General features: G+C 34.6%; 1 protein-coding gene and 1 long non-coding RNA gene across 3 annotated transcripts; both read left to right on the plus strand.

Moving 5' to 3' along the window:
* The first annotated feature begins 14,842 nt into the window (after positions 1–14,842).
* Positions 14,843–16,087, plus strand: LOC149611112 (uncharacterized). 2 transcript variants are annotated; one of them, XR_016376767.1, is made up of 6 exons: positions 14,843–14,956; positions 15,034–15,134; positions 15,219–15,269; positions 15,475–15,671; positions 15,751–15,878; positions 15,958–16,087. It is a non-coding gene; the product is annotated as an uncharacterized LOC149611112 (long non-coding RNA). The 2 variants fall into 2 exon arrangements; XR_016376768.1 differs by having other exon boundaries at positions 14,869–15,134; positions 15,219–15,430; positions 15,494–15,671.
* Positions 16,088–23,095: 7,008 nt separating this feature from the next.
* On the plus strand, positions 23,096–23,755 carry LOC149611113 (uncharacterized). Its single transcript, XM_089858836.1, has one exon. It carries the CDS (start codon positions 23,096–23,098, stop codon positions 23,753–23,755), a length of 660 nt encoding a protein of 219 aa, XP_089714962.1.
* The last annotated feature ends 874 nt before the right edge of the window (positions 23,756–24,629 follow it).

A 24,629-nucleotide genomic window follows, 5' to 3' on the forward strand; every position in this document is an offset into this window, starting at 1 on the left:
TGAAAATTGGATCACATGCGTTCCAATTTTTTTTATTGTTTAATAAGATAGTACTAACGTTTATAAACCACGTGCAAATAAAATTTTTTAATTATCTTAAAAAATAAAAAACACACATGTGTTCCATAATGTTAATCCTATGGGAACACATATTTTCAAATAGCCATCTTGGAACACATTGGTTCCATTTTTTATTCTTTAATAAGATAGTACTAACGTTTATTTAAAACGTCCAATTAATTTTTTTAATTACCTTCAAAATTAAAAAAAAACACACATGTGTTCCATAATGTTAATCTTATGGGAACACTTGTTGTCATCTGAACACATATGTTCTAGTGACACACATGTGTACACGTAACTCCAAAATGTACATTAGTAATAATTATAATTATAAACACAATTCAATGTGATATGTGACTCCTATAAGCAAATCTTCATATTAGTTACTAAATAATAACCCGGAAAGTTTTCACATATTGGTTCCAAATTTCTACCAGTTGTATTAAACCAACTTATGTAGGGTTTGGTTAGGGTTAGGTAGGGTTTGGTTAGGTTAGGTATCGTTTTCTTAAGGTTCGGTAGTGTTTGGTTGGGTTTTGTTAAGGTTAGGTAGGGTTTAGTCTAGGTTAGGTAAGGTTTGGTTAAGCTTAGGTAGGGTTTGGTTAAGCTTAGGTAGGGTTTTGTTAAGGATAGGTAGGGTTTAGTTAAGGTTTCGATTGGTATAGCTAAAGGGAGGTCGGTTTGCGCTCATCGTGCCTCGGCATGCTCTACTCAGAATTTCGCTTTATGTTTTACTAACATTTTATGAAATTAAGTCATTTTAAACTGAAATAAAGTATTTTTAATATGCATTTTTTGCCATTGTCGAAAATATTTTTATATAGAAATATTATCGAAAATAAGCAAATTTAAGTAAAAACAAATTTTTGGACACATGTATGACCGATTTAAATGATTCCTAAAAACTTTGGTTTTTCAGGTTAATTTTACGGTTTCACCATACCGGCATAGACTAACGATATTTTCGCATTAGTCTATGCTTATATTTTAATAAATAAAGTCATTTTTAACCAGAAAAAAGGGATTTTCTACCAGTTTCGGAAAATGTTTTTAAAATAAATACATAATTAATCTTGAATAAAATCCCATACAGACGTACCTTGGGCCCTTGCCTATGACCTAATTTTGTTGTCGTGGAAAAATACCTATTTGTTACTGTGTAATAACACGTGGAAATGTCGTACACATGTGTACCAAAGAACTGAATTTGCTATAAAACTGTTTCTAAGTATAATATTGTTGGTCATTCTTTTGATTACCAATTATATGCTAAAAATCTTCAATTTAAATAACTTTTTTAATCAATTTAACGTATTTTTATGAATTTAAAAAAAATCCTAGAAAAATTTCAGTCTTTTAAAACCCTATGGAAATTCAACCCTATAGTATAAAATAATATAAAACTGATTCTCGAATAAATTACTATAATTGTACAAATATAGTTCAATATTAATTTCTTCAAAATAAGGCATTTTCAAGAAAAAATAAAATCATTATAAATTATATTTCTAATTCTAGAAATTTCCTACGTAAAAGCATGTACATAGATAAGATATGTAGCCAACCTTTGTAAATACACACTGCCACTTAAAGCAAAGGGCGGCTCCGTTCATGCCCCTGAAAGATGCTTTTCCTGCTACACGTTGGCTAAGCTTGGCAAAGGCTAGTTGAACCAAAGGCAGGAACCAATGAGACTTAGTGCATTAGGTCTGACTGGTTCCTGCCTTTGGCAAGGTAAAATTGGTGTCCAGAAGATTAGCCAGCATGCTAGGGGTGATAATGGAGCCGCCTGTTACTTTAAGGGGGAGAAACCTTGAATATCAGAGAAGGGACCGTCCATAAACTACGTCACACTCTTATGGGGGGAAGGGGTTTCTAAATTTGTGACGGTCCGTGACAAGGGAGAGGGAGGGGTTCTTCGATGCGTGACGTCACATTTAGCATTGATTTTGTTACGAAGTCAGTAAGAGGCAGGTTGGCTCTCTTATGTTATGGAAGAAGAAAGACAACATTCCATAGTCCACCGTTACAATAATTTACCAAAATTGTTATTCCATCATCGAAAAATCAGTAGAAAATTTATGCAATTATCAACTATTTACACTTTTATATAGCCAATTTAAATAGCGCATTTAAAATAAACAGCGTAATCTATTATGTCTTTATTTATTCGCCCCTATTATTTGTGATAATGAATCAAATTCCCCTGCCGATTGAAATGGTTTCGATTCTTAGGCCAATTTTCTAAATCTCAAGCTCGATTAGACTGTTTTCGGTGACAGTGTCGAAACCTAAAAAGTGTGCCCCTTTAACTAAGCTTTATGGAACTTTTTTGAAGCTTGGAGAAAGCACATCCAGACATTAAAATACTAAAGGTCAATCAGAGGGGAAAAGCTTAAAACGGAAGAGAACTTGAATTTTCAGCCGAGCAAAATATTTGGCCCATATCACTCAAGAAATTAATCAAATTTAATTTGTAAATTAAGACAAATCATAGTGCGGAGGGGGGGGGGTTAAAGAAATGTGACGTTGTTTTTAGGGGAGGGGTCTGAGAAAAGCGTGACGAAGCGTGATCTGGGGGGACGGGGGGGTCAGAAAATGCTTTTTTTCGCGTGACGTAGTTTATGGATGGTCTCGAAGAGGTCAGCTGATAAGAAAGCCTAGCTTAAACCTGTTTTACACGCCCCCTTCAAGAGATTACTGGAGATAGAGAAGGTTTTTACTGCAGGTTATTCTGTAGCTGAAGTTCACGCGTATAGCTTTGAATTCTAGGTTAGTGATCATTCAAGATTTTCACGGAAAATATTTTAATTCTATCAAAAACGTGTGTTAAATCGTGTTTGTATTTTGTGTTGTGATTACTTTTATGCGACGCTTACTTTGCGAGCCTGTGGACTTATGAACGAGAAAGGTAAGAGATGAAATTTCATATTTTAATTAATTCAGGACCAATTTTTGGCGTTAATTACCAGCCCCACGTGGCACGTCTATTCACACCAAAAAATTTATTCCGTAAAAATTTGCGTCAAACAGCAACCCTCGCGCAGCGATGGCTATTTAACCCAATTTTGTATATCTAAAATTTTTGGGACTAAATTGTATTTTTGGTTTTGTAAACACACATTTTGGACCTAAATTGTCTTCGCCGCGCTAGGATTTCTATTTAGGCCTACAATTTGGGCTTTAATATCTACAGCCATTTGATTTATTATTTTATTATTGATTATTATTTAATTATCGTACGCTCTTACACAACAAAATTGGCGGGAAATTTAAATATAACCACGATGATTTCTTGAAATTTCGTCGCGATGAAATTTTCCCTGGAAGAATTTAATGAATAATCCAATATAAAATTAATAAAAACTGTCATTGTAGACAAAGACTGGAAAGTGTAAAAGATAAGGTTTGAAAATGAACTGCCTGAAGTAACAGATATTAAAATTTTCACTTTTGAAGACATCATTATAAAACATCAATTATTTTAAAAAATTCTTATCTTACTTTTTTTCACCAAAATTTCATTTTCCCAAAATATTTTTCAGCAATATTTACCAAGTATTTTGTCCTCAATAGTAGTTGTCACCTAGAAGGGTTTAAGGGATACTAGCTTGGTACTGGTTTTACTTTCAACTAACATTTGATTCTAGGAGATTCAAATACTTCGATATCTGAAAAGATTTCTCTAGAAGAGTTTAAATTTTTATATTTTAAAATTCAAAATATTGAGAAGCGGAAAATAATATAGGCCTTTTCTTTGTGATTTAGTTATTAGTGTCGAAAAGATCTGTAGATTGATCGTGATCTTTGAGAGCAACACAGCACGTTAATATTTAATACTTTGAAAGCTTTACAATTTATGAATACGTTTTGTAAAGTTTTAATACGGTTTATATTTTGTAAGCTCTCAACGATTTTCTCACGTTATAGGGTCAATTTTCTACCTAATTTTAAATTTTTGATAAAAAATAAAATGTAAAGCCGTAGTATTTTTAAAATAACGCGCATGTTCCTTTTTAAAATACTTTCCCGAAGTAATTTTGGTGAAAAAAAGTAAGATAAGAATTTTTTAAAATAATTGATGTTTTATAATGATGTCTTCAAAAGTGAAAATTTTAATATCTGTTACTTCAGGCAGTTCATTTTCAAACCTTATCTTTTACACTTTCCAGTCTTTGTCTACAATGACAGTTTTTATTAATATCTGTCACTTCAGTCTTCATATTAATTAAAATTGTTTAGAAAATATGGGAGAAAAAGTCTTAGGGCGTTGCGCGTCCATCGGTAATTACCGGTCGTAGGTAATCTAGCTTAATTACCGGTCGTCGGTAATCTAGCTTAATTTCCAGTCGTCGTTAATCTAGCTTAATTACCGGTCGTCGGTAATCTAGCTTAATTACCGGTCGTCGGTAATCTAGCTTAATTACCGGTCGTCGGTAATCTAGCTTAATTTCCGGTCGTCGTTAATCTAGCTTAATTACCGGTCGTCGGTAATCTAGCTTAATTACCGGTCGTCGGTAATCTAGCTTAATTACCGGTCGTCGGTAATCTAGCTTAATTACCGGTCGTCGGTAATCTAGCTTAATTACCGGTCGTCGGTAATCTAGCTTAATTACCGGTCGTCGGTAATCTAGCTTAATTACCGGTCGTCGGTAATCTAGCTTAATTACCGGTCATCGTTAATCTAGCTTAATTACCGGTCGTCGGTAATCTAGCTTAATTACCGGTCGTCGGTAATCTAGCTTAATTACCGGTCGTCGGTAATCTAGCTTAATTTCCGGTCGTCGTTAATCTAGCTTAATTACCGGTCGTCGGTAATCTAGCTTAATTACCGGTCGTCGGTAATCTAGCTTAATTACCGGTCGTCGGTAATCTAGCTTAATTACCGGTCGTCGGTAATCTAGCTTAATTACCGGTCGTCGGTAATCTAGCTTAATTACCGGTCGTCGGTAATCTAGCTTAATTACCGGTCGTCGGTAATCTAGCTTAATTACCGGTCGTCGGTAATCTAGCTTAATTACCGGTCGTCGGTAATCTAGCTTAATTACCGGTCGTCGTTAATCTAGCTTAATTACCGGTCGTCGGTAATCTAGCTTAATTACCGGTCGTCGGTAATCTAGCTTAATTACCGGTCGTCGGTAATCTAGCTTAATTACCGGTCGTCGGTAATCTAGCTTAATTACCGGTCATCGTTAATCTAGCTTAATTACCGGTCGTCGGTAATCTAGCTTAATTACCGGTCGTCGGTAATCTAGCTTAATTACCGGTCGTCGGTAATCTAGCTTAATTACCGGTCGTCGGTAATCTAGCTTAATTACCGGTCGTCGGTAATCTAGCTTAATTACCGGTCGTCGCTAATCTAGCTTAATTACCGGTCGTCGCTAATCTAGCTTAATTACCGGTCGTCGGTAATTTAGCTTAATTACCGGTCGTCGGTAATCTAGCTTAATTACCGGTCGTCGGTAATTTAGCTTAATTACCGGTCGTCGGTAATCTAGCTTAATTACCGGTCGTCGGTAATCTAGCTTAATTACCGGTCGTCGGTAATCTAGCTTAATTACCGGTCGTCGGTAATCTAGCTTAATTACCGGTCGTCGGTAATCTGGTTTAATTACCGGTCGTCGGTAATCTGGTTTAATTACCAGTCGTCGGTAATCTAGTTTAATTACCCTTAATTGGTAATCTAGATTAATTTCCCTTAATTGGTAATCTAGATTAATTACCCTTAATTGGTAATCTAGATTAGTTGCCCTTAATTGGTAATCTAGATTAGTTACCCTTAATTGGTAATCTAGATTAGTTACCCTTAATTGGTAATCTAGATTAATTACCCTTAATTGATAATCTAGATTAATTACCCTTAATTGATAATCTAGATTAATTATCCTTAATTGATAATCTACATTAATTACCCTTAATTGATAATCTAGATTAATTACCCTTAATTGGTAATTTAATTAGTAACCCTTAATTGGTAATTTAATTAGTAACCCTTAATTGGTAATTTAATTAGTAACCCTTAATTGGTAATTTAATTAGTAACCCTTAATTGGTAATCTAGTTTAATAACCTCTAATTGGTAGTCTAGTTTAATTAACTCTAATTGATAATTTATTTTAAGAACGTTTAATTGGTAAAGTACTTTAATTATTTAAATTCGTAATCTAGTTTATTTATCTTTAATTGGGAGTCTAGTTTATTTATCTTTAATTGGGAGTCTAGTTTAATTATCTTTTATTGGTAATCCAGAATAATTAGTAGGGAAAAGTTAAAATGTCCATTAAGCTAGTTTGAATTTGACTATATCCGCGACAATTTAGACCCGTGTGTTTTGATGGCGTCGCTGTAGCGGCCGCGTCAACGTCACTGCAACAATATTAAAGCCGTCTTATCTCACTATCGATAGGCCATTCCAACCAAAAGGCATTAAGAAGAAACAATCGGATTATTATGAGGCAACTATACGTTAAAAAAGGCCAACATTGGTCTCGCTGATATTTCCTAATAAAACAGTGTATAAATGCTAAAATATCGCAGATTGGGGTATTTTTAAAATTTAAAATTAAACATACTTAAAATTAATTTGTCTCAAAAACCTTAAAAATGGTCCTAGAAAAAGGTTTAAATTTTGATATAAAACCGTTCCCAAACGTAACAAACGAATATTTCATGTCAAAAAGGTGGCCACAAAATGGCTAAATTTGAAAAAAACTCCATGTTATTTCTATGGGAAAATTTAACTTTTTCACCAAAAACACTGACAAATTTATGCAAATGAAAACCACCCTTAGCAACTTTATTTTTTATAAAATAAACTAATGAGTGGATCTTTTTGAAATTTTAACCACATATTGAGGGCCCGAATTGTAGTTCTGTGGAATTTTTTCAAAGCAGTTAATACGATACAAAAAAAGTTATAACCAATCAGAAAACCATCCTTATACATTGAAGTCGGTATGAGGTCTTATCTAAGAGAGCTATCGCTCTCATAGAATAAATTATTAAAGCACTTGAAAAATAATACTTAAATGTTTTTTATTTTTACTGAAATGTTTTTACCTCTCCGAGTGACGTATGTCACGGAGAGGTTCTAATTTCGACGTGTGTGTGGGTGTGTGTGTCTGTTGTTAAACCCACGTGACCGCGTTCGCAGTTTCCAAATCGGAGCAAACGTGTTCGCCATTTCCGAACTGCCTTCACAGTCACGGAAATGGCTCCTCTACTTGAGTTCTCACTCCACCATCTTCTGGTCTTTGTCCATCCCACACCGACACCAGTCTGTTCTTACTGGCTTCTAATCACCACCATCTTTTGGTCTTCGTCCATCCCACACGGACACCAGAATGTTCTTACTGGCTTCTAATCACCACCATCTTCTGTTCTTTGTCAATCCCACATTGACACCAGTCTGCACTTACACTGGCTTCTAACACCACCATCCACTGGTCTTCCGTCTATTCCACATAGACACCAATCTGTATCATTGGCTTCTACTCCATTATCATCGTTTGGTTTTAGGATATACGCGGCGATCAGCTAGGGTTACGAGAAACGTCTAACCTCCCTAAGGTGGGATCGCCACCAAAGGTTTTCGCAATTGCGCTTTTTCCTTACTATTATAATGGAAACGAATCGTATATATACCCCAAAATTTGAAGAAAGCGGGCAAGAGGGGTACCCTTCACTTTAAACGTCAATATTAGCAAAGTTTGAGATGATAATAGGTATAACTTTATTTTAAACGATTTAACTATTATTAATGTTAATTATTGAAGATTAAAATAATTAAAAATAATTATATTTATTTAAATATTAAAGATGAACCTCTCGTGCAAAGAGAGAGATTATCATCGCCTCCTATATTTACCAAGGCCCGTGCATGCCATATATTTCCTTCATTCCCTCCTATATCTATCAAGGCCCGTGCATTGCCATATATTTTTCAAAACAACAACCAAAATGGGAAGCTCCTCTCAGAAACATAATAATTTCTTTTCTCTGTATATGAAATGAAAATATGGATAATATTGCGCTCCTTCTTTAATGGTATGAATCCTTGCCTGTCTATTAATATTTTACGTAGGAGTAATACGTTTTTAGCGAAGTCTAGAGAGGATAAACATAAGCGAGATTGTTTCGGAAAAAAATACTGCTTCCACTAATGGGTTTATACTCCTTGTTACTGTTGTATAGAGTAATCATGATATAAGCTTTAAAAAATTAAGAGAGGACAGACCTTTTCTATCCTCGTGTTTTATTCTTAATAAGAATATAAAACATTTATTTTGTATCAAAAAATATTTTTTGGTGCTGAGATTGCTTTAGAAAAATCGAAACGGTTAGGCATTGGTAAAAAAGACATGTGTAAGCTATTTGCAGAGATGATAATTGCTTTACATGTTTTAAATAAGACTGAAGCTTCCACTATTGTGTTTATGCTCCTTGTTTGTTTCACTGAAAACCATGTAGGTGTAGATAACAGCCAGACCAAAAATTTCAAAAATATATTTTTTAAATCTAATCAGATACACCAACCTAGTTGAAAATAGACCTATTAAATTTGCGGGAGACATTCTTGAGAATTTTTCTTTGCTTGTAGGTTGTTAATTTATCTACCAGAAAATATTTGTGTTTGGAAGTTGGATATTAAGTCAAATTAAGTGGTTGTAAAGAGCCAGCAGGTTTTAGCCGCTTCTTTTTGTGAGTATTTGATTTTTGTATGTAAAATGGAGGAACATAATGTTGAGAGTTAGGATGAAATGCGGAAGCGCAAAGCGCGGGAAAGGATGAGGGCAAAAAGGTCGACATTTTCATTGAATACTTAAATTCATATAATCTCCTCGACACGGAGAGGTAATATTTTGGTTTTCCCAACTTGTAATTATAAAACTTGTTGTTATCTATCTCTTCAAATATGTTATCATACAATTTTTGTTAAACCTTGGTACTTTGCACGCTTTATTGCGCTAGCGTCATTTTTAAAACACCGATGACCGGAGAAAAGCTATGACGGCAGATCTCACCGGTAAACGTTTTCCAAAATGCGCTGTCATTTTGGGGAGCCCTGCTGGACGCAGCCCAGACCAGTGAAAGGTCTGATCGTAATCGGATTATAGCTTCGTGTTTTCAAAGAGAATATAAGGGAGGAGTGGAAGCTCTCCCGCTCCACAAGCGTAAATAGTTATGTCTCGCCTAAATTATACTAGCGGTACGAGGGAGTTTCCGGCTCAGTCGCGCCACCTACGATACCGTTTAATGTCTCAAACGGAAATGCCTCGGTACTGCGCATTGAAGATGCGCGGTAGAAAAGCGTGACAAGATTTTCCCCTCTTTCCACTCCTCCCCTATACTCTCTTTGGTGTTTTCATGCTTTTTATGGTGCGCATTTACCTCAGTGTGTGTAGCCACAAATTAGCTTTGGTGTTATGTAACGTTAACAGTCATGTTGACAAGCTAAGAAAATCGTTGAGGTGAAACGAGAGGATAGTGTTTACATGGTAACCCTGTTGTGAATATGGCTTTGAACATAGAGGGTATACAGTTGAGGAGTAGAAAATTGGGCCTTTACAAACACGTAAATGTAATATCCCTCCAAAGTTTTATCTCTTCATTTCCCATTTTCCCCCCATCGGATGATTTTAATGTGTACAAGTATATCCTTATTGGATTTACAGTATATTTGCTATGCTTTGTATACTGCTTTAATATTTCATAAATCAGTATTTGTTCATAAAAAAAAGAAACCTTTCCATATCTGGGTAAATAAGTTTGTAAGTAGTCCTCTTTACTCGGAGAGGTAATATTTTGGTTTTCCCAACTTGTTTATTTTTAAGAACAACTTAGGAATTTTTTTAGCTTAAGCGTTCCTATAATAGGAACAATAATACCAGATCACTTCTTGGAAAAAATTTTCCATAAAAAAAATAAAATTTTGTTATACCTAAATTACAGGGTTGGCCAAATTACTAGAACCTTAAATTACAAATTACTAATTACAATTACAAATTCTGAATCATTCAATTACAAATTATAAATTACAATTACATATTTGTGATAAACTCAATTACAAATTATAAATTACAATTACATATTTGTGATAAACTCAATTACAAATTATAAATTACAATTACATATTTGTGATAAACTCAATTACAAATTAAATTATTAATTGAATTTACAAATTAATAAGTTGCATTTAATTTGTGAGTTAACTCGCGAATTATCAAAAAAAACTAATTCTAGGAGAGCGGTCGCTCTCTTAGAACTGCCTCTAACGCTTAAGGAGGGTTTTTTTTATTGGCCGTAACCTTTTTGGGTCCTACTAGTTTGCACACCTGGCGCCTGCAAACTGATTATGCAAACCTTGCACACTTTTCAAAAATTCTACTTGTTTGCACACCTGGCACCAGCAAACTGATTTTGCAAACCTTGCACAACTTTCAAAACTCCTACTAGTTTGCACACCTGGCGCCTACAAACTGATTACGCAAACCTTGCACACCTTTCAACAACACCCCACCCCACCCCATACTACTTTGCACAACTTTATAAGCAAACCTATTAAGCAAACCTTGCACACCATCCTCCTTCTCCCTACTAGTTTGCACACCTGGCGTATGCAAACTAATTACGCAAACCTTGCACACCTTTAAAGAACAAACACCCCCCTTACCGCATACTACTTTGCGCAACTTATAAGCAAACCTTGCACACCATCCTCATTCTCACTACTTGTTTGCACACCTGTCACATTGCAAACCTTGCACACTGTTCAAGAACACGCCACCCTACCCCATATTGCTTTGCATAACTTTATATGCAAAACTTGCGCACGTTTCGAGAAGTCGTAACCCTACCCTACCCCATACTACTTTTCACAACTATATATGCCAACCTTGCACACCTTAATATTTTTCCGCAAACCCTGCTCAAAATAGCACATATATTTTTAAAAAGCTCCCCATTTAATTTTAAAACCACTATCTAACCATTTTTCTTAAATTTTAAAAGGTTTGCACAGGTTTTTCGTCTTGCATACCTTTATGATTTTCCGCAAACCGTGCTCAAAATAGCACATATCGAGTAAAAAGCTTCACTTTTAAATTTAAAACTAGTATCTAACCATTTTTCTTATTTTAAAAGGTTTGCACAGGTTTTTTGGTCTTGCACACCCTTATGGTTTTCCGCAAACCCTGCTCAAAATAGCACATATCGAATAAACAGCTCACGTTATATTTTTTAAAAACTAATATCTAAGCATTTATTACAGTTTATCATGGTTTCACAGGATTTTCGTCTTGCAGACGTTTTTTTTGCTCTAAATACAACAACTTTATAAGCAAACCAATTAAGCAAACCTTGCACACCATCCTCATTCTCACTACTTGTTTGCACACCTGGCACATTGCAAACCTTGCACACCGTATACATATACTATTAAAAAGCTCCCCTTTTAATTTTAAAACTATTATCTAACCATTTTTCTTAATTTTTAAAAGGTTTGTACAGTTTTTTCGTCTTGCACACCTTTATGGTTTTCCGCAAACCATGCTCAAAATAGCACATATCGAATTAAAAGCTCCCATTTTAATTTTAAAACTACTATCTAACCATTTATTACTGTTTATCATGGTTTCACAGGTTTTTCATCTTGCAGACGTTTTTTTAGCTCCAAATACAACATATAGAGTAAAAACATATTCATGTTTTTCTAAACCTACCAACACTTTTTACTTAAGTTTTAACATGGTTTGCACAAATTACAACATATAGAATATAAAGCTTCCTTAAAACTACCATCTTACGATAATACTAAAGTTTTAATATGGTTTGCACTGCTCTTTCGTCTTGCACACCTTTCAATAAGAGCCGAATAAGAGCTTTTACCATTTTGCAATTACTTCGACGTACTTTACACAACCTTCTCGTCTTGCACATGTTTTAATATGCCGTGAGAAGTTTCGTAGTCAAATCTGTAATCGTGTAACAACTTTCAATTTTGATTAAAAAAAATTTCCTATAGAACGGTCCAATAATACATTTTACGATGAACTTCATCGTTATTTGTTTAATTCCGTATGGTGTAAAACTGGATTTTAAATAATGTATGAAAGAAGTTATTAAACTAATCCACATCAAAATTTTGAAAAGGTTGGAACGGAGCGACCTCGACTTCACCGCTCTACGTCTATGCCTTGACCTAATATTGTATAGTCTGTCAAACGAAAGAAGAGCCCTGAGAAATTTGTCCAAATTGGTGTCGCCACAATCGACCCCATAGTACTTTATCAACTTGTTTTGTTTTGTCAATAGTCGTCTGTAATATAGTCTGCTATATACAGATACTTTAACTTATGTCATTAAAATATATTGCAATGCTAGTTCAACAAAGATAAAACTGGTGTCTTGTCGTTAATTTTGTTTTATATTCTTTAATACTCGATGATCGTAAAAAACCATGAAACAAACGTATTAAATATATATTGCAAAATGTATTGGTTCTATTGCGCTTAAGCCTATCTGTATATAGCAGACTATATTACAGACGACTATTGACAAAACAAAACAAGTTGATAAAGTACTATGGGGTCGATGGTGGCGACACCAATTTGGACAAATTTCTCAGGGCTCTTCTTTCGTTTGACAGACTATAGCAGTCGACAGGGTCACGAGGCTGAACTTATTTTTTATTTTACGGTACTAAAAGTGCCACCAAGCGAGAAAACACGGCGAACTAAATTAGTTAAAAAATATTCTCCCTCTTCTTAAGCTCTGGAACATACTTTCAAATACAGAAATAGGCATAGGCTATTTCCTATTTATTAGTGCGATAGACAATTTTATTAGATCCAACCTTTTCAAAATTTGAATGATGATCAGTTTGATAAGTTCCTTCATACATTGTTTCGAATCCAGTTTTACACCATACGGAATTTAACACATAAAGTTGAAGTTCGTCGTAAAATGTATTGGACAATTATATTAATAAAAATTGAAAGTTTGTACACGATTGCAGGTTTGACTACAAAAATATTAAAACATGTGCAAGACGAGAAGGTTGTGTAAAGTAGGTCGAAGTAACTACAAAATGGTAAAAGCTCTTATTCGGCTCTTATTGAAAGGTGTACAAGACGAAAGAGCAGTGCAAACCATATTAAAACTTTAGTATAGTCGTAAGATGGTAGTTTTAAGGAAGCTTTATATTCTATATGTTGAAATTTGTGCAAACCATGTTAAAACTTAAGTAAAAATGTTGGTAGGTTTAAAAATACATGAATATTTTTCTATTCCATATGTTGTACTATGAGGTAAAGTTGCAAACGAGAAACGTCTGCAAGACGAAAATCCTGTGAAACCATGATAAACTGTAATAAATGCTTAGATATTAGTTTTTAAAAAATATAACGTGAGCTGTTTATTCGATATGTGCTATTTTGAGCAGGGTTTGCGGAAAACCATAAGGGTGTGCAAGACCAAAAAACCTGTGCAAACCTTTTAAAATAAGAAAAATGGTTAGATACTAGTTTTAAATTTAAAAGTGAAGCTTTTTACTCGATATGTGCTATTTTGAGCACGGTTTGCGGAAAATCATAAAGGTGTGCAAGACGAAAAACCTGTGCAAACCTTTTAAAATTTAAGAAAAATGGTTAGATAGTGGTTTTAAAATTAAATGGGGAGCTTTTTAAAAGTATATGTGCTATTTTGAGCAGGGTTTGCGGAAAAATATTAAGGTGTGCAAGGTTGGCATATATAGTTGTGAAAAGTAGTATGGGGTAGGGTAGGGTTACGACTTCTCGAAACGTGCGCAAGTTTTGCATATAAAGTTATGCAAAGCAATATGGGGTAGGGTGGCGTGTTCTTGAACAGTGTGCAAGGTTTGCAATGTGACAGGTGTGCAAACAAGTAGTGAGAATGAGGATGGTGTGCAAGGTTTGCTTATAAGTTGCGCAAAGTAGTATGCGGTAAGGGGGGTGTTTGTTCTTTAAAGGTGTGCAAGGTTTGCGTAATTAGTTTGCATACGGCAGGTGTGCAAACTAGTAGGGAGAAGGAGGATGGTGTGCAAGGTTTGCTTAATAGGTTTGCTTATAAACTTGTGCAAAGTAGTATGGGGTGGGGTGGGGTGTTGTTGAAAGGTGTGCAAGGTTTGCGTAATCAGTTTGCAGGCGCCAGGTGTGCAAACTAGTAGGAGTTTTGAAAGTTGTGCAAGGTTTGCAAAATCAGTTTGCTGGTGCCAGGTGTGCAAACTAGGTGAATTTTTGAAAAGTGTGCAAATTTGCATAATCAGTTTGCAGGCGCCAGGTGTGCAAACTAGTAGGACCCACATTTTTCGTATTGTGTTTGCTGCTTTGAAATTTTGCAAGTGAACTAAAATTTGGGCCCTAATTTTTTTTTTAAAATTTCAAAGAGATCCATCTAATAGTTAATTCTATAAAGAATGAAGTTGCTAAGGGTGGTTTTAGAATCCATAAAATTAATCCGACATTTGGCGAAAGATACTATATTTTTCCATAGACATAACATGGGAATTTTATTAAAAAGAACATTCACTCGTTACGTTTGGGAACCATCTTAAATGAAAGATAACACTTCAATGTACCTACTTTTCAAGTTTCATAAACATCAATTAAGTTTAAGTATTGGTTTTAATCATTTTTAACACATACTTTGACTTACGTTGTTTTGGGTATTGGAATTACGGCGTTTTATCACTGATAGAGACACGCAATTTACTCGTAATTTTTTATGTTGGACTTACCAGGACTTACGGCGTTTTTGTCGTGATTCACACCGTTAGGGGGACTTAAGCAAGAAAAACATGGCGTTAGATCACCCGCGCCTTTAACTGCTTAAAACCAAAGTTTTTTTAATTGGAATTAAAATGGAGTCTAATTAGGTCTGATTTTTATTGTTTTCGTAACAAAAACATCATTGGAATTTACTATAATTATTTTTAAACTTTAAAATCACCAGAGTATTATTATTATTAAGCAATTTCGCTAAGCCTCGGTCAAAATAGCGTTATGATTAGGCAATAATGTATAGGCATTGGGATTTCGGCAACATCAACTTTGGTAATTTCAAAAACCAGACATTACGATTACTGTCGGTAGGTTCAAATAAATTATAAACAAATTAATTATTTATCTTACTCGTAGATCAATCAATTACTACAGTGTTATTTGTGACAGCTGGGACACATTGTAGAGGTAAATTTTACACCTTAATGTTTAAACCTCCAGCTCCGCTCCGCTGACTAAACGTTGGACATAACTTTTCAATGGAAATTATGACAAACCGAACAGTACAAATTCTTTCATTTAATAACATTTAACATTCGCCTTATTTAAATTCCAATTCTACATTAAAGGTAAAGCCATTGCTGTTCATTCAATCTCTAACATGTTTTCTTAGTTTTGACATACCAACGTAGCTCCCGCAATTTTGAGGCCGAGTTCTTTAAAGTCGATTATAACACGATGTTTAATTACATGATATTATGTTAAATATGTAAAATACTGTTCAGTGGTTTTGCAAGTAAGCCTTCTCAAAGAAGTCAAAGTTTCTGAAATGTTTATGAATTCTACCTAAAGTTACTGAAATTAGCGGAGGTAAATATGAAAGCGGATTTTAGAGTTTCAAATTCAATAAAATTCAAGTAATGTTTTCTAATTACTTTTATTTTTAAAGATGTTTTAAAAACGAAAAAAAAAACAAATTAAAAAAAATTTAGTGGTTTTGCAAGTAAGCCTTCTCAAAGAAGTCAAAGTTTCTGAAATGTTTATGAATTCTACCTAAAGTTACTGAAATTAGCGGAGGTAAATATGAAAGCGGATTTTAGAGTTTCAAATTCAATAAAATTCAAGTACTGTTTTCTAATTTCTTTTATTTTTAAAGATGTTTAAAAAACGGAAAAAAACAAATTAAAAAAACATGAAAAAAAAAGAATTAAAAAAAAAAACAAAACAGGAAACCAGTTTATTTTTGAACCTACGAAAAACATAATCTCAACATCATTTTTCTTGAAATAAAACTGAAATTGTATTCAAGTTAATAAATTTAACTTGACTTACATTAAAATATTTTTTATTATTTTACGCTCTCCTAGACGGCTCGGTGGAGGGTTGCTCCTGGACGGAGGTTTCGTCCATTTTTTCCTCCATTTTTCCCTCAATTTTTTTCCGTCGCCCTCAGGCTTTTTTTCGTCTACTTTTTAAAAAATATAACTTAATTAACATGACCCTAGATTACTTTCCTAAACCCCAGTATATAACATTGCTGAAAACTTTACTAAAATTGCGAAAAACTGGGGGAAATATAATGATTTAAACTAAGTCAGGAAATTTTAAGAATTAAACAAAGTCTTAGAAAAGTTAGTAAATCTTAAGCATTAAAATTAAGTCTGGTAAAAGTCAGAGATCACCGAAATCACACAGGTCTAAAAAGTTTACCATGGATAAAGAATGCCAGCGGAGAAATTTCTCTGCGCTAGGTCTCTATGTAATCAAGCTATGACAAGAGATATAGAAAAGGATTTTCATGATTTTAAATATCCGCGAGTTTTATTTGCTCGAGTGCACGGACATCTAGGCCTTAGTTTTAAATACGTGTTATACAGGCTGTATTTGAAACTAAGGCCTAGAGGTCCGTGCACTGGGCTAAAAAACTCGCGGATATTTCAAATCCTGAAGATCCTGAAGTTTTTGGTCTCTTGACAGCACGTACAAAGCTAGGTTGCATAGACATCTAGGTTTGCGCGTGCTGACAACCGATGTTGTAACAGAGTATATACAGAATAAGCTGTCGTTCGAGATAGGGAGTTGCCTATCCTATAGCGTGAAAACAGATTTCCTCACGCGCATTCTTTATCCTTGCTTAAAGTGTTAGTGCCATGTTTTTTGAAAAGTGGCTAATTTTCGTTTTAAAACATCAATTGGGTTATAATAACAGTAGATCCAAAGTAAAAAGTCTTATAGAAATTTATTCATTTTGTAATACGAAAAAGAATATTGATATTACACATACTTCATTAAGCCTGAATAAATTATAAATATACCCCTGGTGACGTCATAAGAGGTTGACCAGCGCGAGACAGATTTCATTACGAGAGCTAAGCCTAATTTTTAAACATCGCGCGCGCGTCAAATTCTGGATATAACCCCGCCTCGCGGAGTCGCGGTTCAACTCCGCGGTTCACACGCGCTTGAATCGTGACGTCACCAGGGGTATATAAAGTACCGCGAAATTTAACTGTCAAAATAGTTTTAAAAAATTCTGCGAATAGGTTCCGAAAGCCCGGGTTTTAATAATATTTGAAAAATTATAATGCATTATATAAATAGATATTCTGAATCAGAAAGATTTGATCTTTCAGATGGGAATAAAACCTTTTAGTTTTAAAAATAGCGATTTTTGGTGACTCTAACACTTTAAACCAATAAAAATAGCAATTGTAATTGTAGGGAAAGACGCGAAATAGTAAAAGATAAGTTCAGTGCCTAGAAACGCAAGGAAATAATACACCAAAATGTCGAAAAATAGTAAAATACATTCAGGCAGTTTGAATTTGAAAATTTATGGCAACGTTTTCTATAAATAGTTTTAAATTATAACTTATAAGGATGTTTTTGTTCATTAAAAGACCCAGGTAAAGTTATAAAATTATTCTCTTGTCCTACCTTCCTTATTTCGGCAATTTTTGGCAATATGCCCCGGTTTTCTGCAGATATAGCATGTTCTTTTTCCTTTTTTTCCACCAGTACTTCCGCCTCTACGCCCACCTCCTCCCCTTCCTCCACGTCCTCCTCCACCACCCCGTCCTCCTCCACGTCCCCCTCTTCCTCCACGTCCTCCACCATAAAAACTAACAAGGCATCCCTTGTTAAAATGGTTAACAACGTTTTCCATTTTTCTAAGCCTAAATCAATTAATAAAAACTGTCATTGTAGACAAAGACGGGAAAGTGTAAAAGATAAGTGTAGAAAATGAATTGCCAGAAGTAACAGATATTAAAATTTTTACTTTTGAAGACATGATCATAAAACATCGATTATTTTAAAAAATTCTTATCTTAGTTTTTTTCACCAAATTTTCATTAAACTCAATATATTTTTCTACATATTTACACAAGGATTTTGCTCTATATAATAGTTCCAGAAAAAAATGGTATCTTCAAGTTTTTTGATACTAGGTTTTAGTTCAAATACTCCAATTTTTATATTTTATAATTGGAAATATTGCCAAGCAGAAAATTACAAAGGCCGTTTGACTGTGATGTAGTTATTAATGTTCAAAAGATATTTTGGGAACTATACATCACGTTAATTTTGATACTTTTAAAACTTTCAAAATAACGACTACGATTTTCACACAGTTTTTTTTCAACCATTTTCTGACTATTTTATTCTCCTTATAGGACCGAATACTCAAAACTCATTGTAAATTTTTGGTATAAAAAAAATGTACACGCGTACTGGTTTTGAAATGATGCACATGTTTCGTGACAAAATGTTTTGACTAATTTTTGTGAAAAAAACTAAGATAAGAATTTTTTAAAATAATCGATGTTTTATGATCATGTCTTCAAAAGTAAAAATTTTAATATCTGTTACTTCTGGCAATTCATTTTCTACACTTATCTTTTACACTTTCCCGTCTTTGTCTACAATGACAGTTTTTATTAATATCTGTTACTTCAGTCTTAATATTAATTCAAATTCAGAAACCTTAGGAGAGTAAAAGTATTGTGCATACATTAGTAAACGCGTTTGAACTAGCCAACCATCTATTATAAAACTGTCATTCCTGACTGCTTGACTTGACAATGAACGTCCGATCAAACTCAAATTGCTTTCACGTCATTTTCACATGCAAATACAGAGGAAGATGTACATAGTTATACCATAAAAAGATTCCGTACACCTGAGCACCAACACATGTCATATACTTATCAAGTTCAATTACCAGTCATCTGTAATCTAGCTTAATTACCAGTCGTCGGTAATCTAGCTTAATTACCAGTCGTCGGTAATCTAGCTTAATTACCAGTCGTCGGTAATCTAGCTTAATTAACAGTCGTCGGTAATCTAGCTTAATTACCAGTCGTCGGTAATCTAGCTTAATTACCAGTCGTCGGTAATCTAGCTTAATTACCAGTCGTCGGTAATCTAGCTTAATTACCAGTCGTCGGTAATCTAGCTTAATTACCAGTCGTCGGTAATCTAGCTTAATTACCAGTCGTCGGTAATCTAGCTTAATTACCAGTCGTCGGTAATCTAGCTTAATTACCAGTCGTCGGTAATCTAGCTTAATTACCAGTCGTCGGTAATCTAGCTTAATTACCAGTCGTCGGTAATCTAGCTTAATTACCAGTCGTCGGTAATCTAGCTTAATTACCTGCCGTCGGTAATCTAGCTTAATTACCTGCCGTCGGTAATCTAGCTTAATTACCAGTCGTCGGTAATCTAGCTTAATTACCAGTCGTCGGTAATCTAGCTTAATTACCTGCCGTCGGTAATCTAGCTTAATTACCAGTCGTCGGTAATCTAGCTTAATTACCAGTCGTCGGTAATCTAGCTTAATTACCAGTCGTCGGTAATCTAGCTTAATTACCAGTCGTCGGTAATCTAGCTTAATTACCTGCCGTCGGTAATCTAGCTTAATTACCTGCCGTCGGTAATCTAGCTTAATTACCTGCCGTCGGTAATCTAGCTTAATTACCTGCCGTCGGTAATCTAGCTTAATTACCTGCCGTCGGTAATCTAGCTTAATTACCAGTCGTCGGTAATCTAGCTTAATTACCAGTCGTCGGTAATCTAGCTTAATTACCAGTCGTCGCTGATCTAGCTTAATTACCAGTCGTCGCTGATCTAGCTTAATTACCAGTCGTCGGTAATCTAGCTTAATTACCAGTCGTCGGTAATCTAGCTTAATTACCAGTCGTCGGTAATCTAGCTTAATTACCAGTCGTCGGTAATCTAGCTTAATTACCTGCCATCGGTAATCTTGCTTAATTACCAGTCGTCGGTAATCTAGCTTAATTACCTGCCGTCGGTAATCTAGCTTAATTACCTGCCATCGGTAATCTAGCTTAATTACCTGCCATCGGTAATCTAGCTTAATTACCTGCCATCGGTAATCTAGCTTAATTACCTGCCATCGGTAATCTAGCTTAATTACCTGCCGTCGGTAATCTAGCTTAATTACCAGTCGTCGGTAATCTAGCTTAATTACCTGCCATCGGTAATCTAGCTTAATTACCAGTCATCGGTAATCTAGCTTAATTACCAGTCATCGGTAATCTTGCTTAATTACCAGTCGTCGGTAATCTAGCTTAATTACCAGTCGTCGGTAATCTAGCTTAATTACCTGCCGTCGGTAATCTAGCTTAATTACCTGCCATCGGTAATCTAGCTTAATTACCTGCCATCGGTAATCTAGCTTAATTACCTGCCGTCGGTAATCTAGCTTAATTACCAGTCGTCGGTAATCTAGCTTAATTACCTGCCATCGGTAATCTAGCTTAATTACCAGTCATCGGTAATCTAGCTTAATTACCAGTCATCGGTAATCTAGCTTAATTACCAGTCGTAGGTAATCTAGCTTAATTACCAGTCGTAGGTAATCTAGCTTAATTACCAGTCGTCGGTAATCTAGCTTAATTACCAGTCGTCGGTAATCTAGCTTAATTACCAGTCGTCGGTAATCTAGCTTAATTACCAGTCGTCGGTAATCTAGCTTAATTACCAGTCGTCGGTAATCTAGCTTAATTACCAGTCGTCGGTAATCTAGCTTAATTACCAGTCGTCGGTAATCTAGCTTAATTACCAGTCGTCGGTAATCTAGCTTAATTACCAGTCGTCGGTAATCTAGCTTAATTACCAGTCGTCGGTAATCTAGCTTAATTTCCAGTCGTCGGTAATCTAGCTTAATTACCAGTCGTCGGTAATCTAGCTTAATTTCCAGTCGTCGGTAATCTAGCTTAATTTCCAGTCGTCGGTAATCTAGCTTAATTTCCAGTCGTCGGTAATCTAGCTTAATTTCCAGTCGTCGGTAATCTAGCTTAATTTCCAGTCGTCGGTAATCTAGCTTAATTTCCAGTCGTCGGTAATCTAGCTTAATTTCCAGTCGTCGGTAATCTAGCTTAATTTCCAGTCGTCGGTAATCTAGCTTAATTTCCAGTCGTAGGTAATCTAGCTTAATTACCAGTCGTAGGTTATCTTGTTAACTTAATATACATGTGTGGGGTCCTTTTCCAACTTAACTTCTTAGCTAACACAAGCTTAGGTTCTCTTGTTTTTTTACCACTACGAAAATTGGACCAAATAGCCTTAACCGTGCTAACATCATAAACTGACTATTATCCATGCTTAAATAACGCAGATTGGGGTAATTTTGAAAATTTAAATTAAACTACTTAAACTTAAAATTAATCAATGAAAGCTGGAAAGCACAAATACTAAATATGAGGCTTTCGTTTAAAATCGTTTTCAAATCAAACAAACGTATAGTTATATCATGACGGCTACAACAAGATGGTTATCTGTAAAATATTTTCCCATGTTATTTCTATGGGAAAATTTCGAGGTTTTCGTCAAAATCTATGATTATTTTTATGGAAATGAAAACCACCCTTAGCAACTTTATTTTTTATAAAATAAACTATTAAATGGATCTCTTTGAAATTTTAACCACATATTTAGAGCCCGAATTGTAGTTCTGTGGAATTTTTTCAAAGCAGTTAATACGATACAAAAAAAGTTATAACCAATCAAAAAACCATCCTTATACATTAAAGTCGGTATGAAGTCTTATCTAAGAGAGCTACCGCTCTCATAGAATAAACGATAAATTATTTTTTTTAAACAACATAAAAATATCATTATTTTCCATATATTTTTAAACTTGGCAACAAAATTAAGTGTTGCAAATTCTAATTTTACGCCAAAGCTTAAAAAAAATAGCAAATTATGACATATTTAATTATTATATTTAAGAAATTACTTTCAGTTGGACAGTTGAAGAGACTTCAAGTTTGAAAACTAGGCTTAAAATGACCTTTAGCTATTGGCTATCGCCAATGAGATCCTATTGGCTATCGCGAAAAAGTGACGCGCCACCTAGTGGTAATTTTGGTAACTGTTCTAACGGAGTAAGTTTTCCTCAGGCTCCTGGGCGAGTGGCGAGGCTTAAGTTATCATAGGAGGAGGATCGTAACATGGCGCCTAGGAAAAAGTATTGTTGTGTCCCACAACGTAATTCTAGGTTAAAACTAAATATCCCAGGGTTAAGTATGGGCTAATTTTGCCTAAGTATGCATAATTTCCCAAAAGAAATCAAGTGGCGTAAAGAATGGCAACGCGTCCTAAAAATTGAAAAAGATATTTCAAATCACATGGTTGTGTGCAGTTTTCATTTCAAGAAGACTGATTACTTTTTTCCAGGTAATTTGGTTTTTTAAGTAATAAGAATTTAAGACCAGGATTTAATGTACTTGTTACTTGAGATTTGCGAACAGGGAAAAGGAAACTAAAGCTTGGAACTTACCCTTCACAATGTTTGCCTATTTTGACCGATGACGAAATTATTTCCGAAGATACCAGAAAGAAAGTTAATGGAAGAAAGATAAGGGCTGATAATCGACAAATACAATTTAAAAATGATGCAGAACCTTCAACTTATAGGGAGTCGAGTTCAGAAAGAGAACTAGAAGGTGCCCCAGAATCCACTGTCAAACATGCAAATATTGAATTTGGTTTGAATGCTCCCGAAACTAAGGTCTGTGAGCCCTTACATCAAGAAAGAAGAGATGTTTCAGTGCAAGGAAACATCTACTTTTATGAATTCAGTTAAAACTGAGAAGGATTTAAGCCGTATGACTGGTATCTCCACTTTCAAATTATTTTACCCCGTTGTGGAATCTATGACAATGTTAATAAATTTCAAAGCTCAAATCCCAATGGACAGACTTTCTCTTCTAGTTTTAATGAAAATAAAACTGAACTTGACGTACGGGGTTCTTTCTACTATGTTTAATATGTCTGATACCATTAGCCGCAGATACTTTAAACAAACAGTGTTTATTGTGGCGGATGTTTTTAAATGTGCAATCAATTGGCCCTCAAAGAAAGAAATTATTAATAGCATGCCCCAATGTATTAAAGACTTTGAAAAAACTGTGGTGGTATTGGAATGTACCGAAATTTCAATAGAGAAACCTGAATGTAGAATCTTGTCTAATTCTTATAACAAAGGTAATCACACTGCTAAAGTTTTGGTCGGCGTTTCTCCTGCTGGTTTGATTACATTTTTGAGTAGTACTTATGGAGGAAGAGCATCTGACAAATTAGTCACTTTGCACAGTAAAGTATTGGACAAGTTAACACCATATGTTGACGCATGCATGGTAGATAAGGGATTCAGAATAGATACCGAATGTTTACAAAAAGGAATCCAAATTTTTATCCCAACATTTCTGAAAAAATCTAAACAGTTTACGGAAACAAAATCACTCGAAAACTTGAAAATAGCAAAAGCAAGAGTATACGTAGAGAGAGCAATACAAAGATTAAAACTTTTTTCAATCTTTAATGAAAAACTGGATTGGGAGATGACGTCTTTCATTAACCCTATGTTTTTAATCGCAGCTGGCATTGTAAACTTGTCATCAAAAATATTTGATGAAGTTAGATTTTAATAAAATGGACATTTGGCTTTTAAAAAATTATTTTAATTGTGAACAGTTTTACAATTTTTTCCCACTAATTTCGGTATCAATAAAATAAAATAAAATTGTTTTAACTAATTTCAAAACAAAATCTTTGTCCTTTTCACTACAGTGACTAGTATGTCAGCGCTTTTTTTCTAAAAGTGGCCAAGTGACATTGTTCAAAATTTAAAACTGCCATCCCTGGCTGAATCTGTCCGTAATATTTATGTTTTTTCTTCAAAACATAATTTTCTCCCTCCACTTTTTGTTTAACTCAGCGATTGAAAGGGCGTCTCCTTTCATGGGACACCTTATTTCCATAACAATGTAGTGCATGTATATATTGCGTTGCACATTGACCAGGAGAATCTTTCCCATCTCTCGATCATCTTCTTATGATATTTTTCTTCATTCCCTTGCTTAATTCTTTCAGAGCATAGACTCTTGGCAAGTTCTTTTGTCACTTGCATCCTACTTCTTTGCACCCGTGAAGGTTAATAACGGAAATTACAAGTTTAACCACAAAGGCTTATCAAGAATATTTAACCAATTTGATTTAATATTTTAATTTCGATCCATATCTGGAATTAAACGAATCTTTGAAATGCTAATGGCCAAGTCAGAAAAACATTCTTGAGAAGTTTTAAGTCGAATAAAATGTTGGTTCACCTGGAGATAATAACTTGGCCGTATTTTAGATCTCACTTCTTTTTACGGCCAAACAACTTGGCATATTTTTACAGAGATGTTTTTGGTGAGATATCTCTGTCGCGAGCCCGTTACGAAGATGCAGTCTCCACCCCTACGTTTTTTACAAGACTGAGTGCGGAATACGGTATACATGCAATTTTGAAATTTTAAA

Source organism: Phalangium opilio, unplaced genomic scaffold (genome assembly GCF_054372755.1).
Source record: "Phalangium opilio isolate 3A_F unplaced genomic scaffold, DU_Popi_V2 ptg000329l_1, whole genome shotgun sequence".
Classification (NCBI taxonomy): Eukaryota; Metazoa; Arthropoda; class Arachnida; order Opiliones; family Phalangiidae; genus Phalangium; species Phalangium opilio.